Source organism: Misgurnus anguillicaudatus, chromosome 7 (assembly GCF_027580225.2).
Source record: "Misgurnus anguillicaudatus chromosome 7, ASM2758022v2, whole genome shotgun sequence".
Taxonomy (NCBI): Eukaryota; Metazoa; Chordata; class Actinopteri; order Cypriniformes; family Cobitidae; genus Misgurnus; species Misgurnus anguillicaudatus.
Window position 1 is genome coordinate 35550246 of NC_073343.2, and position 17255 is coordinate 35567500.

Here is a 17255-nt window from a genome sequence, read left to right on the forward strand (position 1 = left end):
AGTTGGGTCCCCAGAGGGGCCGCTGGGAGTTCACAGCTGCTGCAGAAAGTGAACTTTACTGATGGAGGTGTTTCCTACCCAGTGAACAGAGACTTTGAAGGCGAGACAGCAGCTTTGCGTTTTGCATGGCAGCAGTAAGGTTGTGGCGTATCGTCACGCTACTTTTGTTTCATATAATTACTTAGCTTGCAGGTTTGTCCTTTTGGAGCCATCTCAGTTTCATCAAGTTTGTTCGTTTATTATTATTATTCGATCTCAACGTATTCAACTCGACAACAGATAACAGGGCGCTGACTAATTCTCAAACAGCGAGGAAATTTTCATTGAGTCTGATGATGAACTGGTTCTTAGCCCGTGAGGGCGGCTCTTCACAGTTTGAACTTCATCAGGGCCGCGTTCAATCAATACACTATCGGAAAAAGAATTAATTACCAAAGCAGAATAAAACAGCTGCATTTTAAACGAAGGCTTCATCAATGCTGTTATCTCCCGCTTTCAGCTCAGGTGCCCGAAGGAATTGCTTTGACCGCGTGTAATGAGGAACTTTGGGACTTTACACCGCACGCACCTCATTCTCACACACCCTTCCTGTACTGCGTCTGCGCGAGATTTCTCCGTCCGCTCGGCCGCGTTCCCTTCCCACCGAATTCCAGCGTTCACAGGGATGAGGAGGGTATTAATGTGGAAATATCTGCCGGAGAGAGAGAGAGAGGCATTCCTAAAGAGAAAGGGACCGAACTGTCGCCCGCCCGTGCCCCCCTCGCCCCCACTCCTCAAACTGCATTTCAAGTAGGGTTGAGAAGGGGTTATGGGTGATGAATTGGGTTTTTAGTGAGCTCATTAGGAAGCCAAACAGAGTTGAGGCGCGGCGGAATGGAGCGGGGCCGCGGCGCAGCAATCAGTTCTGCTTGCTTTGTTCTGCGCCTCCAGGACATTTCTGAGTGAAAGTTTAGGGCGGGCGGCTGATGAGAGGCCTGCAGAACACAGTCTGCCGTCTGATGGTTGACTTGTTGATGCAGAACCTTTTAATTCATTTGGCTCTTCGCTTCTCGTGTCCTAATGGCTGCGCTGTGCCTTGTGTTTGATAGTGAGCTCTGGTAGGCAAAGAAAATCTCCAAGGTGTTTGCTTGGAGTAAAAAGCATCTTTGAGGGTTTGCCTGCAGTTGAGAGTCACCAGAAGTTCTGTTTTAATAGACATCCTCATTGTCTGTCTTGTGCACATCATACAGCTCAGCCTTTTTTGTGTGTGTTTTTATGATGTTACTTTCACAGGGCATAGAAATCCTGTTTTGGTGAAAATTTATGTAATTTGCTAAAGTAATTATATTAGTAATTAACTCTCTAATGACTGCAGTGAGAAAGCAGTGTGGCTTCTCCAGTAGCTCTCATGCGCACAGTCATTATTTGCTCTCCACAGTAATACAATCATCAGAGTGTGCTAATAGAGACTGGAGAGAGAGAGAGAGAGAGAGAGAGAGAGAGAGAGAGAGAGTAAAGTCTGGATGTACCTCCATAACCTCTGGGGCCAATTAGTGTAATTTGATTTGTGCACGGCCTGTGTTTGATGATGTGTGAGGTGTGTTTTGGATGTGTTGGGATGTGATGGATTGTATGAGTTGTGTATTAGATGTGATGTGTGGTTTATGTGTGATGGGTCTGAGGTGCATATACGAGCTGGAGGTGTGTTGGGGTGTGATTGGTGTATATATGAGCTGGAGGTGTGTTGGGGTGTGATTGGTGTATATATGAGCTGGAGGTGTGTTGGGGTGTGATTGTTCTAGATATGAGCTGGAGGTGTGTTGGGGTGTGATTGGTGTATATATGAGCTGGAGATGTGTTGGGGTGTGATTGGTGTATATATGAGCTGGAGGTGTGTTGGGGTGTGATTGGTGTATATATGAGCTGGAGGTGTGTTGGGGTGTGATTGGTGTATATATGAGCTGGAGGTGTGTTGGGGTGTGATTGGTGTATATATGAGCTGGAGGTGTGTTGGGGTGTGATTGGTGTATATATGAGCTGGAGGTGTGTTGGGGTGTGATTGGTGTATATATGAGCTGGAGGTGTGTTGGGGTGTGATTGGTGTATATATGAGCTGGAGGTGTGTTGGGGTGTGATTGGTGTATATATGAGCTGGAGGTGTGTTGGGGTGTGATTGGTGTATATATGAGCTGGAGGTGTGTTGGGGTGTGATTGGTGTATATATGAGCTGGAGGTGTGTTGGGGTGTGATTGGTGTATATATGAGCTGGAGGTGTGTTGGGGTGTGTGGTGTGTATATGAGCAGGAGTGTGTGTTGGGGTGTGATTGGTGTATATATGAGCTGGAGATGTGTTGGGGTGTGATTGGTGTATATATGAGCTGGAGGTGTGTTGGGGTGTGATTGGTGTATATATGAGCTGGAGGTGTGTTGGGGTGTGATTAGTGTATATATGAGCTGGAGGTGTGTTGGGGTGTGATTGTTCTAGATATGAGCTGGAGGTGTGTTGGGGTGTGATTGGTGTATATATGAGCTGGAGATGTGTTGGGGTGTGATTGGTGTATATATGAGCTGGAGGTGTGTTGGGGTGTGATGGGAGTATATATGAGCTGGAGGTGTGTTGGGGTGTGATTGGTGTATATATGAGCTGGAGGTGTGTTGGGGTGTGATTGGTGTATATATGAGCTGGAGATGTGTGTTGGGGTGTGTGGTGTGTATATGAGCTGGAGTGTGTGTTGGGGAGTGGGTTCTATGTATGAGATTGAGTGTGTGTTGGGGTGTGTGGTGTATATATGAGCTGGAGATGTGTTGGGGTGTGTTGGGGAGTGGGGTCTATGTATGAGATTGAGTGTGTGTTGGAGTGTGTGGTGTATATATGAGCTGGAGGTGTGTTGGGGTGTGATGGGAGTATATATGAGCTGGAGGTGTGTTGGGGTGTGATGGGAGTATATATGAGCTGGAGTGTGTGTTGGGGTGTGTGGTTTATATATGAGCTGGAGTGTGTGTTGGAGTGTGTGGTGTATATATGAGATGGAGGTGTGTTGGGATGTGATGGGTGTATATATGAGCTGGAGGTGTGTTGGGGGCGGCACAGTGGCTCAGTGTGTAGCACTCTTGCCTCACAGCAAGAAGGTTCCCGGTTCGAGCCCCGGCTAGGGCAGGTGGCCTTTCTGTGTGGAGTTTCTGCATGTTCTCCCTGTGTCAGGGTTTACTCCAGGTACTCCGGTTTCCTCCACAGGCCAAAAACACACAAATTAGGCAAATTGGAGATCCCTCCCCCAACTTGTGTATGAATCAACTTGTCTGAATAAAACTTGTGTATGGATTACCTGGTTCTCGCCATGAATATAGCCGTAGGTGCTGGAATGGCGTTAAGAAATAAAGGAAGAAGAAGAAGAGGTGTGCTGGGATGTGATGGGTGTATATATGAGCTGGAGGTGTGTTGGGGTGTGATGGGTGTATATATAAGCTGGAGTGTGTGTTGGGGAGTGGGGTCTATGTATGAGATGGAGTGTGTGATAGGTGTGTGGTGTGTTTATGAGCTGGATTGTGTGTTGGGATGTGTGGTGTATGTTTTGGGGTGTGTGGTGTATGTTTGAGATGGAGTGTGCAATGGAGTGTGTGTGAAAGATCTGCTCACACTAGTGTGGTGGGCACTCACAACAAAAGGCTGATGGTGAGGTGGGCGTCTCTCTCCTCCTCTGTAATTTAGTCTTTCCACTCATGCAAATTACATCCTGACATCTGCAACAGAATTTTCTTCCACTTTTTCACTCCCATTTCTCTGCCCATTCTCTACCTCACAGAGCCAGATTCTTACATGCCAAAATAGATAAAGACACAGTTTCCTTCTGCATATCTCCTGGGATGTTTTCCATGTTTTCCTCATTTCCACACAGTGCAGAATTCTCAGAGATGCAGGAAAGAGTCACAGCCTTAATAAGAGCGACTCATGTCTCGTAAAATCATCAAACGCTCGCAGCGATTAGCAGTCTAATGAAGAGACGTGATGAGGGGGAGCAGGAATATAATACTGCCCCTCAAAGGGCCTGTTTATGATGTAATGAGATAATTGTTGTTACAGGTAACAGGTTAATGACACGTGTAATTAGTCAAGCCAGAGCGTTTGATACTCGCTGTTATTGGCATGATTATCATCTTCAGTGTTTACTTGCACCAAATGTTCTAGATTCCATTTTTTCATACCATTCATGCTGAAAGATTTTCATGACTCAAGCCGTCCATATGCTAACTGTGTTGCCCCTCTTTCAGTGATGGCTTTGGAGATTTTGTTTTAATATCAGCTGGATTTCTGGATAACTGTGGTGTGCGTGCGTGCGTGTGCGTGCGTGTGTGTGTGTGTGTGTTCTAATTAAAGCTTTTCATTCCACTTCATTTACAAGCAAAATACAAGGTTTAGTTCTTCAGTACAAACATTCGTATGTTACATCTGCAGAAAACATTTACAGTACAGCTGTCTGAAGATCTGTATGTCGTGTATTTGGTACAATCTTAATCTACTTGTATTATTTTTTTACTCGTTTTGACATGGATTATTGTTCAGAAGATAGCATATCCGTGTAAGATATAAAGACTGTATTTGTTTTCAGAGAAAATATCTGCAAGTTAAATAGTAGGGTTTTATAAGCTCACTAAATGTAGTTGAATTGATTCATTTGATAAATATTCTGGTTTGTTTGTATTTTTTCAGGCAGGTCAAGACATCTTGTTTTAAGGATGTTTAGAGAGTAAAAGATTTTGCATGTGTTTGGGGTTTAGGGCTCTGTGTTGACCTGCATGATTCCGGGTGAGCGCTCTCAGCCTGATCTCTTTAAGGTCCTGTAGATGGCTGTAATTAGTGTCTTTAAGCTTGGCCTCTGACGGCAATGCCTCCACATTCATGCTCCATTACTCTAAACAAATGTCCAAGCCCAGCCAATCTGTGACTACCCCACTCGCCAAGACACCGCAGAAGCTTTTCAACACGGCTTTTGTTTGCTTTCTATTATATTATTTTTAAGGTAGTTGTTAGAAGTCATAACGAAATTTTGATTGAAACTTTGGTTAAACAATGTGCTTTCTTGCACTTCCTTATAATATTACTTTTAACTTGCAAGTAACAGTGGTGGTTATTTACCAAACCCTCTGCTGACTGACAGGAGTTTGTTTAAGACACTGCTTGAGCGAAACCCAAAAGTCTTCGTCTGAGACCAGCTCAAACCATTATGATGGTGTAAATTTGATAAGATTAGATCATTTAATGATTTTGATCACGCTATGAGTTATTGGGGTCTCCTGTCAGTGTTTTAACATGGACACGAAGAGATAGAGGACTCGTTTGAGACACGCAGATAAAGAGAGAGATTGAGAACGAGGCCATGTTATTTCTCTTTCTCCAAGGGTACTGCTTTTCTAAAAGTGCCCGAGGCATAACTCCAGCATCTCATCACCCAGAGGCCTTTGGGCCGTCTCCTAATAGCCACCCCCCCGTCTGCCCTCGTCTCAGAGGTGCATGATGGGATACTTCCCCTCCTTCCCCCTCTCTGTGTCTTTCTCCATGTTTGTGCTGGAGTTCACATCAGCACAGGTTCAGATGGTAGAGTTGCCAGGGAACAGTCAGAAGCCATTAGCGTTTGGGACGATTCGCCCTGCGGCGCTCCGGCACAAACCGGTGAGCGGAGGGAGGGAGGGGGCATGTAGATTAGCAGCTTCAGATGTAATGAGCGAGTGTGCCCTTTATTTTCTCTCTCTCTCTCTTTCTTTTTATACTTTTCCTTTCATTCTCTCTCTCTCTCTCTCTTTACTTTTTCTTTTGTTCTCTCTCTCTCTCTCTTTCTTTATATACTTTTTCTTTCTCTCTCGCTCTCTCTCTCTCTCTTTATGTGTCTCTAATCCAGTTGCATCATTTTGTTGATTATTTCCACTCTTTTGGCTCACTGTCATGTGTGTATGAATATGTTTTCACACATGTGTACTCTTCACTTGTGTAGTGTTATTCACAGGTACTTGCCGGACAGCAAACAAATATGCTCACCCTGAACATCTGAATACTCAGCTCATATATCTGTACTTAAGCAGCTGAAGTGACCAAACGCACCCGTATACAAATGTGAGGGTGCGGGGCGTCTGAACTGAGGCTTTAGGGTAATAAAGTGACGGGTCGGATCGGCTGCCGTGAGCGGGATCGTGTTACAATGAAAATGGAAACATCAATAAAATTAATCATGCCTCCGTTTGGGAGCTCTAACTCTCTCAGTCAGTGTCATTCACTCATAACACACCACAACATTATTATTATCACAGGATAACAGCCATAGGGTGAATTAACCTGTATTACACAAAACACCACACGTGGTCCAGCGACGGCTAAGCCACGGGGCCAGTTTGTTGTTTTAAGCTTTTTTAACATGGACTTTGTGTTCAGGTGGGATTAAAGTCTTTTGCAGCTAACAAGAGCACATATTACAAGTATTACAAACACCTCGGACGACGACGACTGACACGCCGTGAGCATCTGTAAGGTGCTGCGCTCGCATTCCTGTCGTCACACAGTTTTACCCTAATAGTGAAACAAGAACGAATAGATTAAAATACTGAGAAAAAGAAAAAACTTCTGTCCTTGTGTTCTTCATGCATTTTACATCTGATGACTCCACCCATCGGATCTTTTCTTTTTCCTACTTTTTAAAAGTGATTAGTTGAAATATTAATGCGTGATTATTGCTCATATAGGTGCACGTGATTGATGTCTCACCAAAAACAGAAAGACGTGCATGTGTAAATTTGTACAGTGCCGCGTTGCTTCCACGGCGTACCAGAGGAGTTTACAGATACATAATTTAGATGCCCTGAAGGAAGGCTTTCAAGACATTTTCGCCCAAGGCCAAGAAAAAATAACGGACTTTTAAAAGTAGATCATTTTTGCTAATGCACAATTAATGGTAGAGAGGAAAGAGCCTGGAACCAACCTGCCCTCATATTTGAACATGATCCATATAGATCACACAACATGAATTCAGGAGAGACACATCATGACATGAAAATGTGTGTCTCTCTTTCTCTCTGTGTGTGTGTGTGTGTGTGTGTGTGTGTGTGTGTGTGTGTGTGTGTGTGTGTGTGTGTGTGTGTGTGTGTGTGTGTGTGTGTGTGTGTGTGTGTGTTTATTCTGTTCTGAATAGTCTTACTGTAAAGTGTTTGCATTAAAGTGTTGCTGCTGTTGTTATGTTGTGTAATGAAATAAGGATGAATGCATCTTGGGAATTATGCATCTTTCATTTGTTATATGTTTATTTCTTTTGCTAATATTTTGTTGAATGAGAAATCACGGCCGTTCTAGTGAATGAATAATAATTAAGTTATGACAAATAATTGAATAAGACAAATATGAATTAAATTTTGGAGACATATGGCTTATTGATCACCCACTCATCTCAATGTTTGTATTATGTTCCTGTTTAAGATTCTGCCTCACATTTCTAACAAGCTGTGTTTTTATTCCAGGAGATGGTTTAGACAACAGCGTGGCCTCACCCGGCACAGGCGACGATGACGACCCAGACAAAGACAAAAAGCGTCAGAAAAAACGTGGTATCTTTCCAAAGGTCGCAACCAACATCATGCGGGCGTGGCTCTTCCAACATCTCACGGTAAGTTTTTCTCCGTCTGTACTCGGGGAACAATTAAAAAAACTATTTTTGTTCATAACAGCTTTTGAAAGTTAACCCCATCTAATCAAGCAGGATTCACCATTTACATCTCTACATGGTGCTGATAATGTATGTAAATAATGCAGGTTCATTATTTAACATTATCTGAGATCGATCCACAAAAGTAGACTTTCCTCTAAATCCAATCCTTCAACAGAGAGTAGCAGATGTAAGTGGTTGTTGTTGTGGCAGATGTGTGTGTTGGGTTTGTAGAGGCCTCGTGTTCCATCAGCCTCTCTGATGTCAGGACATCATCCGTGGATCAGCATCTATCGATCCAAACAGGAAGGGTCAGATGTCTGAGGGAGGTGCTGTCGTCCCTGAGCACACCAACGCTTCGTGTCCTCCACAGAAAGCCGAGACAGGTCGTAGCTCTGCGCTGTTGTGTGCACGTGACCCATCTACACCCTGAAACGGGTCGGGTTACGCTGTCTGGCCTCTGGACCTAAATATCTAACCAAAGCCAGAATAATGATGTTGTTTATACACAGTCTAATTGAAAGAGCTGTAAATCCATTAGGAGTCGCTTATGGATCATCAGAATAGCTGCTGTCTTTATCATCAGAGTGACTTTACTGCATCACAATCTGCTTTACTTTGTCAGTACAGGAGAGACATCAACACAACCACATAAACCTCACATTCAAACTTTTTTAGAGCTGTGCACTCACAATATTTACTCTGTTTACTATCAATTCTATAAGAAAATTAAAACAATATTTAAAATAGTTTGAAAGTGAAAAGAAAATGTTTAATCTATAGTTGTGCTGATCCACTGGTAGCTTTGATTTATCTCTCATGCGTGTGTGCGTGAAACAATCTTTCCCTTTTTGAAATAAATTCGCCTTTCTGTTTTTTTTCCCGGCCAGAAATGTGCTTAATTAAATGATCCTGAAATGCTAACCGCACATCACACAATCCTTCACACTCATACCACACACTAACACATCCAGGCCTTTTATTTTAATTTGTTAAGCAAATGTATTTTCCAGTTCAGGATGCATTTGTACGCGGTTGAATTCATGGGGACTTTGGCCCTGAATGGCCCGTAGCAGCAGCAGCTCTCCATTCAGCCATTCATTCACGAGGGCAAAAGAAAAGCGCCGAGGTTGTATTTTCTCAAGCGCGGGGCCAAAGAGAAGCTGCTCCTCCGTGAGCTGCGGGGGTCTCTTTACATATGTTCTCAACGTTGAGCCATTGTCACCTATTTTGAAAAGCTCAAAAGACGTAAGCCCTCCCCCTCGCGCTCACAAAACAACACGTCGACTAACAGTTACAATTGTGGCCTGAAATCGATGGCCTCCTCGTCTCTAAAGAAACTCTCGCTCACTTTGAGGCCACCCGGCCATCGGCGAGACCTCGCTGAGTCTTTATATACAGTGAAAAAGCTGATGCTGGAACCCAAACGACAGATCCCTGAGAGACGCCGATGATGCCTTCAATCTCTTCACACTCTTCTTCGCTCATGTTATCAGAAAGATAAACTCCTCTGTTTCCTCTTCTACACTTCAAATCTAAAGCAAAACCACTCATAGAAGGAGAAACGAGGGAGGGTCACCTCACACCCGTTTCATGACACAAACTTTTAAAATAATATCTCTGTTAGTCAGCTTGTCTCTCGTTAAAACTCGGGTCAGGCCTGCAATAAAAACAAAAAGATACAAGGACAGCGACAGCAGCCAAAACAAACAGACATGCCAGATGAAAAATATTTCATAAGAATCAAAAAAAAATAATGCTATCTATGGGAAACATGAAAATCTCACATAAATAGTTCTCTTCAAATCATCATTAGCTGATCTAGAGATACTGAGCTACACAAATACACCTTATATTCTCAGATTTGATCTTTACAGTATCAGTCTGTGTGTAGCTTCAAACTAAGAGGATTTTAAACACACCTGAAGTGTTCGGCACCTGCTGGTTGCTTTTTTGCATTGTACACAGAAAATTTAAAAAAATAAGAAAAAGAAAAATGTTATACACATACAATAATGATCCTACTGTATAATGTTGTTGTTTATTATTGACAAAATTGTGTAAAAACCAGACATTGAGATGTGGATGTAGAAAATTAAAAACTGGGTGATCTTTAAATCGAGTGTTTGAGAAGTCAAACGATTTGAAAAAAGCTTTTAAGCATTAACATTTACTTTGCAACATAAATACTTGTTTGTGGTAAGCAAGGCTGTATTTCTACTTATAAATATTTATAACAGTAATTGATCATTTAAATCCAACATAACAATATGTAGTAATGACACCAAAGACCATAAAACGTGTGTTTCTCTAAAATAATAGTTTTTTCTATTGTTCAGTCTTAAAGTAGTTGTATAAGTGACAGATCCGCAGCACACGCTAACACGCTTTAAAATTCACGGGTGCATTGTGAAAATAGATGGCAATCAAAGTACAATTTCAAATATCAGATTCAAAATGATGCACCTCTACATTGCTGTGTGTCAATTCCACATATTTTAAGTCATATATCTCAATTTTATGAGCATTAACCTGTCTGTGTGTTTAACAGCTAGAGAAAGGGTTAGGCAAATCTCCTAAGCTGCAAGCAATCAAAAAAGAAACTAAGAATGAGAAATCTGTGTATGTTTATTACAAAGCAGGCTTGAACACGCTGCTACACATGTTTGTGTCTAGTATGCATCTGCTCTGAACTGAGGAGAATAAACAATCGGAAAAGAAAATGTGAAGACCTATTCTAGAGTCATCTACTGGACTCTTCCAACAGTTCATCGACTCTCACACACATGTGCTGTACAGGCAAGGCGTTTGGGGTTTTACCTTGCTGATGATGTCATGTGGTTGGATGATGTCTAAGTGTTTCTTTGTCTGGCTGCTATTCTTGTGTTCTTTGGGCCACGAGCAGATGTGTCTGACCTGAAAGCTGTTTAACTAACCATCATCGACTAGGGGGATACATAGACATCGAAGACGAAAACCAGTAAGAGAACAGCCGAGTGAGGGAGAAGAAATGAACACCAGACTCTGTTTCTCTGTTTAGTTTGTCAGGGGGCCGATGCTCCTCTGAATCCCAGTGCTCTGTTTCTGGTCTGTGATCTTCCCGCCCATTCACTGCTGCTGTTTTTACTCTGCTTTGTTTTTCTAACACTTCACCTCACGGGCCTCCCTCTCAGCTCCTTTTGCACCTCCTTTCTGCTATTTCAGAATGATGACAAAGCATATCTTTAATCGTGCATCAAAAGCAAAGAAAATGTGCCAATTTATTCATCAAACTGAGGCCTTCCCTCACCGACCCAGTGCACACTGCTGATATCAGTTCAGTTTTTCTGATGACTGAAACCTGTTAGCAGTATCTAAAATATCTGTTAACATGCAAAAACTTGAGCTATAAATAAAAGAAAATCCAATAAAAAGTAAAAGAATATCCTAATCATAGTGAAGCATGCCTTTGCTCCAGATGTGAATGCGTATGAATATTGATCAGATCACAGTAGTGGTTGTGTCTCCGGGGCTCCAGCAAAGATCAACAACGATTTAGATGAAGAGTCTTGGCGAGACATCACCAATTTTAGCAAGCAGAACCTCCTCCTCCTTTTTCCTCCTCCTACTCTCCCTCTTCAGCTGGGGAGCAAAAGAAAAGGAGGGAAAACCTGTAATTACACACACTCTTGTGAATCTTCCTTAATGTTCATTATTTAAAACCAGCGGCAATTACAAGTTCAAAGGGGCTTAGTGGGCCAGCAACCCGCATAATCGCCAGCAAATGAAGTATAGCATGTTCGTGGCAGCGTAACGCACTGCTTTGGGAGGGGAATGAATCACACATTTCCATACAGGCACAAATCTCTGGCACCTCCGGGCTCCAGCGTGCACTATCCATGCCTCCCAATCCTCTTAGCCACGGGTTTTTGTCTTTCTTCACCCACCAGCTACCCCCCACCCCGACATGAAAAACATATCAAACTTCACCCTGGCTTATGTCGTACAATCATCCGCTGTTTGTCCTTCTGTTTACGACTGCCAGGCCGCCTACCCGCTCTTCCACATTGTTCCCCCAAATGACAACTTGCATGTGATATGGCCACAGAGGCGAGCGTGTCCTTACTGGTGTATCTCAGTTACCTGTGCTTGTGGGTCACAGTCCTAATCCTGTCTACAGGTGGTTGCTTTGGACTCAGAAACCCAGTAGTCTTCAGCTCTCGTTTCAGAACCGCCCAACTGGTGGTCACCGAATACATCCATCTCCGCGTGTATGCCTCTACCCAAGAGGCCTGTCTTTTTCTCTCAGTGTGCTGAGTTTATCTTCTTCCTCTGTCCTGGTTCATTGCTGCAGGTCACCTTTCTTTCGAGTGCCTCCCCCCGGTCAGCTGTGCTTGTGTTTGCATTAGGGATCTTTGATAAAATCTCCATTGGGACCTGCTCTAGTGCTCGCACCATTTCCTGCCTGCCGCTCGTATTGTGTGCCTCATTGACATGTGCTTCATACAACTCCCACCTGAATTCAACAAAACATTGCCACTACTTGGCGTGGCAGGCAACGGACAGTCAATTTTTCATACAGCAAAAGCTCATGCGAAGGAAACGAAGGCTGGCCGTTTCATTAAGTGGCCCATCCAGGCAAACACGAGCACAACACCACAGCCCGAGCAAGTGTGCATATTAGACCGGAATCCATGGGGAGATTAATGGGCTACTGCCTCCGTACCATTGATTATCTCCATGCCGTTTTTCCCTCTTCCTGCATAGATATTAAAAAGTAATGAAGCCTGTGGAGCAAAGGAGGGCGAGTCTTCACGCACCATTTTACGTTATCTGGACTCTAACAGCGAGGAATCTCTTTAAAGCACAGTTTGAACAGAATTAGGTAAACAAATGTAGAGTATGCTTTTGAAACAAGCTGTGGCGACAAGAAAAATGTGCTTAAGCAAAGACCAGCCACTGACACGTGGGAAGGAGCATCACAGATGTTAGCAATTTTGCTGTGTGGCATTCCAACCTTACAACCGGCCGTAATTGTGCGATGGATTTTAGTAACCGCTGACAGTAATGGAGATGTGGAAGAACATCGAATGCATCCAGGATTAGAGTGATCTACAAAGCCAATTCAAGATGTCCGCTATAGGTTTCTGGACAAGGAGGGAAAGAAGGGAGGCTCTTTCAGGAAAATGACTTCCTGAAGCATTATGTGAATCAGCAGACGGGACCAAACAGCAGACCTTCCCAAGAGTCTAAACTCTGGAGTTAAAGGTGAGGAACCACATTGAAAAGCTGCTGGGAAACAGTTTTTCCTGCCCTGCAGAGCTTAATTTTAAATGTTCTGGTCTTCATTTTTGTTTAGTATGTGATAATGACTTCTGCACTGAATCTCCTTCTACAGAGCCCAACCATCAATCGCATAGCCATTACTGAAGCACTTTTATCATCCTAGAGGTGTGCCGTTCAATTCCCATCAGTCAGCATTGACCACACTTTGCTCTGCTCCACTGCATTGTGAATTATTTTGCAGCGGCAGACTGAGGACGAACAGGTGAAAGTGAAAATGCAGGAAGCAGTGGTAAAGAAACAAATACACAACAGAAGAATACAACAACAGCTGTCTTACACCTTAAGCGAGCTTCTTCTGCACAGCGATTAGAGAGGATAGATGGGTCAGGTTACATTCCTGAAATGGGGATGGGTGGTGTTCTTTTAAAAGGTGGGGGGAGGGTGGGGTGGAGACAGCTCAACAAGTTGTTGAAAAGAACAGAGACGCTTGTCAACAGCCTCCAGACCAGGGAGCCATCTGAGTGCGTTTTAGTTGCAGAGGTTAATGACCTCCCCTTGCTCTTCCGTCCTGCTGGAGTCCAGTACATCAGCTGCACTCTGCTAGGTCTGAGCTTACAGTTCTTGCTTGTGGCTTGGATCAATCCAGAAAGCTGTAAGTGGATCCAGTCAATCCCCTTTTATCTGTCCTTCTAAGGCAGTGCGTAAACTTTCAGAGTAGTGAATGCGTTTGGATTACTAGATCTCCTTTGATCCCACAGTATGCACCATGCAAGTGCAAGAAGAGAAAGAATAGATGGGGTCTGTTATTAGTTTTAATTAACTGTTTTACAGGCAATTTTTTCACCTGAAAGAACAGTACATTTACTACAAGGACAGTCTGCCCTGAGAGCCCTGGGGTCAAGTTTCTTGCTCAAGGGCACAATGATAAGGAAACTCAATCCAATTCAGGAATCACTTCTTTCGGGGTTTGATAAGGATTACTGGTACAGTTGTTAATTCACTCTAGTAGATTTAGGGTTACGATTCTAATCTAACGTTTTTCCCGTGCAAATTCATTAGTTAGGCTAAAAATGAAGAAAGGCAGCTACATTTCTTATTTGTGCTGCCTGCTGACCCCCATCCACTAATAAGCGGTAAGCTGAGCAAGCTGTTGGCCATCCTCTCATGGGACTGTTGGGTAGCTGCCAGTTTCCTGCTTGCTATGTCAGTGGATAAAGCCAGTAACAAACGAGAAGCCTACAGCCAAGCCGGTCAGCCGGGTCAGAGGTCAGGAGGCTTCGGGGCAGGATTGAGCAGAGGAGCGATGTGGGGAGAACACAGCCGACTGGAATGCACCTAAAAGACGCCCTTTGCTCTGTTCTCCGACTCTGCTGCTCGTAGAGCCATTAAACCTCTTCATACGTCCCTTAGTCTAGAACATCAAGAGTGTGGAGTCCCCAGGGCTCACAGAAATCCGTTGGCTGAGGGCTTAGTAATGACGGGAGACTTTTTTCAATGATATTACAGTTCCATGTGAATAAGAGTATTTCTGAAAGGTCATATACGACATTCCTGAAAGCAGTGTGCGTAACGGGTATGAGCTGCTGATGGATTGGGGTTTGCTTTGGCTCTGTCTGTTGTCTCGTAACATTTCTTTGGCTAAGTACGCTTATTCTTTCCTGCTTTAGCAAGGATGAGCGTTAGTTCATGTGAGTTTACTAAAACACCCGGCAGAGACGCTGTTTACACTTTTTGGAAAGCCAGCTAAATGGGCTCCATGCTTGACTTCTACATTTTTAGCATCATTAACCTACAGGAAATTACCCCTGCAGCTGTTTGCCGGCTGCTTGGTTACTCCACATTCCTAGATAATGGCACCGAGTCGTCCTGTGCCATGAGTTTTAACTTTAAATCGGATTTGATAACTTGAATTTGCTAACATAACAGATGAATGGAAGTGTCCTGGTTAAGTCTTTTACTGATATGCAGTGACTTGCTTCTCCCAAACCAAGCCCTAGAGACCCTAACCCTAACCAAATTAATGTGCTGTATGTATCTGTGTCTTATTCCTTTGTCCTACAGCCTTAAATACAAAAGCTGTATTACAATACAGCAGGCTGCCAAGACCTGCTCACATAAAAGGGTTCTGCTCGAGTACCGAGGGGTTTGAACTACTTTGTTGCCCGCGAGTAGGACGACCCCGTTGTTCTTTGGCTTCCCAGTGGCCTGTTCTACAGTCCGAGTACCCTACAAGCAATAAACATCCTTTCCCTTCTCTCACGCAGGCAAAATATGTTAAAGAATAGCATAAGTACATCTTGCCCTGTGGGATGGTGGGGGAACAGCAGCAGTAAGCCAAAGTTAGAAGCTCAGTGGCCTAATGAACATGACCTGTGAGGTCTCGGCTCCGTTGCTCACGGGTGCCATCTAGACTAATCAAGTCATTACAGACTGTGGTTATGGCAGAGGAGAGGCCGTAGCTCTCAAAAACAAAGATAAGTCCCACTTTCATTTCTGTATGTTAGACGAACGGTGCAATGGTTGCATTGTCTCTCTTGTTTGGCTAGATTTCTTTATCCAGTCGTGAATCTGGCCAGCTTGTTATTTGCCTCATTTTACGGGCTGTTGTTTTACAGTTTGAGCCCAGGTCATTAAATCAATGTTCATGTTTATCTGCTAGATTTGCCCAATTTGCCTTTGAGCTTGAGTGGTCACATGTCTTTATGACGCCCAATAGTGTCAAATATTCTGTCTCGAAAAACCACATCTCTTCCACTCGAACACCACTGCTTAGCCCAAAACTACCGTCTCATTTTCTGGCTGGTTAGCATTCATATGCGTTTCAGAGTTGTTGTTAAGGTCATCGCACGAACAGTCCTCAACGTGTATGTGGTCAGCATTGTAGATGAACTAAATGATCTATGTTCCCAGATGGGGGTTTAACCTAGTTTTTTTAGGTGATTAAAAAACATTTTTTTTTTAAAATAAATTCTAAGGCTGTTGGGTCGGGACTTTAAATTGGTCAAATTTACACATCTTAAAGCCAGAGGTTAAGAGGATGAGAGGAGATTCCGTCTATCTTCTGTTCCCCTTTCCCTATGCAAGGACATAGAGATCAAGTTTCTTTCCTTGAGAGAGCCGGCTGGCCGCTGCGGTAAGAGAAGCCGTGAACCTGATCTGATGATTAACTAGCCTCATCACTATGGCTGTGGGCCACATCCATACAGAGACACACACAAGGTCTACCAAAGCAAAGCCCCTGTTAACTCTGTAAGTCCTGTACGCTTAACACTCACACACTTTAGTGATGTTTTCTAAATTGTTATTACAATTGCTCATATTTAGTGATTTGAAAACCCCAACAACCGCCCCCCCCCCCCAAGGGTTATACCTGCTTTGTGACCATACAGTAAATGATAAAACAAATCATCTGGCTCGTATAGGAGAATTGTATTCTTGTTTTTAGAAGCCAACAGATTTTGCAGTTAGGGACATACTAAATTTGGAGCACAGAATATCATAGGGACATGGAGGTGGGATCTATCAACCATTCACAGTTTCTGCAGACGTTCTGAAAGTTCAGTAGTATTATACTCTGTGTAAAGAGATGTCTGAGCACAGGGCTTGCCAGTTCTGTCCCGCTGTCTGATGTTTGTTTTTCATAAGCATCATTACTGAGAGGATGCATGTCAGTTGCTGGAGCCGTTACCACTAACAACAGCTGTTAAAGAGCAAAACTTTCCCTAATTGTGTGTATTCTGCTGTGTGTATCTCTGGCTGCAGTGGGTGTGTGTTTGTTCCCCTCTGCGGTTCTCTCTGACGGCCTTGAGAGTGGGAGTGATTGATTTTTCGCGCTAATGCTTGTTTACCCTCAGCAACAGCGTTCCAGGCCAACCTCACGGGGGTGCCCACCTCCCCCTCACACAACCCCATCATCCCTCTCCGACTGGCCTTGCCAATCCCTGTTTTTGCGGGGCAACAGTTTGCTTGGCAGGCAAATTGATAGCTAGAGTCGCTCTAGAACCTTGCACCATCTTCAGTGAACATAAATTATTGGTGTAGAGCAAACAGGGGGGCTGGCGGAGGTCCAGCAGCTCTGAGCCGAGCCCAGCCGGCGATTGTTTTGGGGGAATCTCGAGAGAAAGAATGAGAGAAAGAGAGAGACATATGAAGAAAGGGAGTCTAGCTGCTCTTCTCAATAGCTTTTCATGGCGCGCTGGGCTCCAGGTGCCCTTTGAAGTCACATAAATTGTAACACTTTTACCTCAGAAAAAAATGCAGTGTTGCAGCTCTGATGGGAGCTGTGCAGACGCCCAAAGACCTGCGTGAAACACGCGTTTGTTCATACAT

The 17255-nt window shown here is 43.8% G+C and overlaps 1 protein-coding gene across 5 annotated transcripts in view; it reads left to right on the forward strand.

The window, feature by feature from the left end:
• The window catches only part of meis2a (Meis homeobox 2a), a 50492-nt gene that overhangs the window by 14046 nt on the left and 19191 nt on the right, over positions 1-17255 (forward strand). For all 5 annotated transcript variants that reach the window (XM_055171818.2, XM_055171820.2, XM_055171821.2 and 2 more), the window contains exon 8: positions 7477-7622. In XM_055171818.2, the coding sequence (XP_055027793.1) occupies positions 7477-7622 (146 nt within the window). The remainder of the gene's footprint in view (positions 1-7476; positions 7623-17255) is intronic.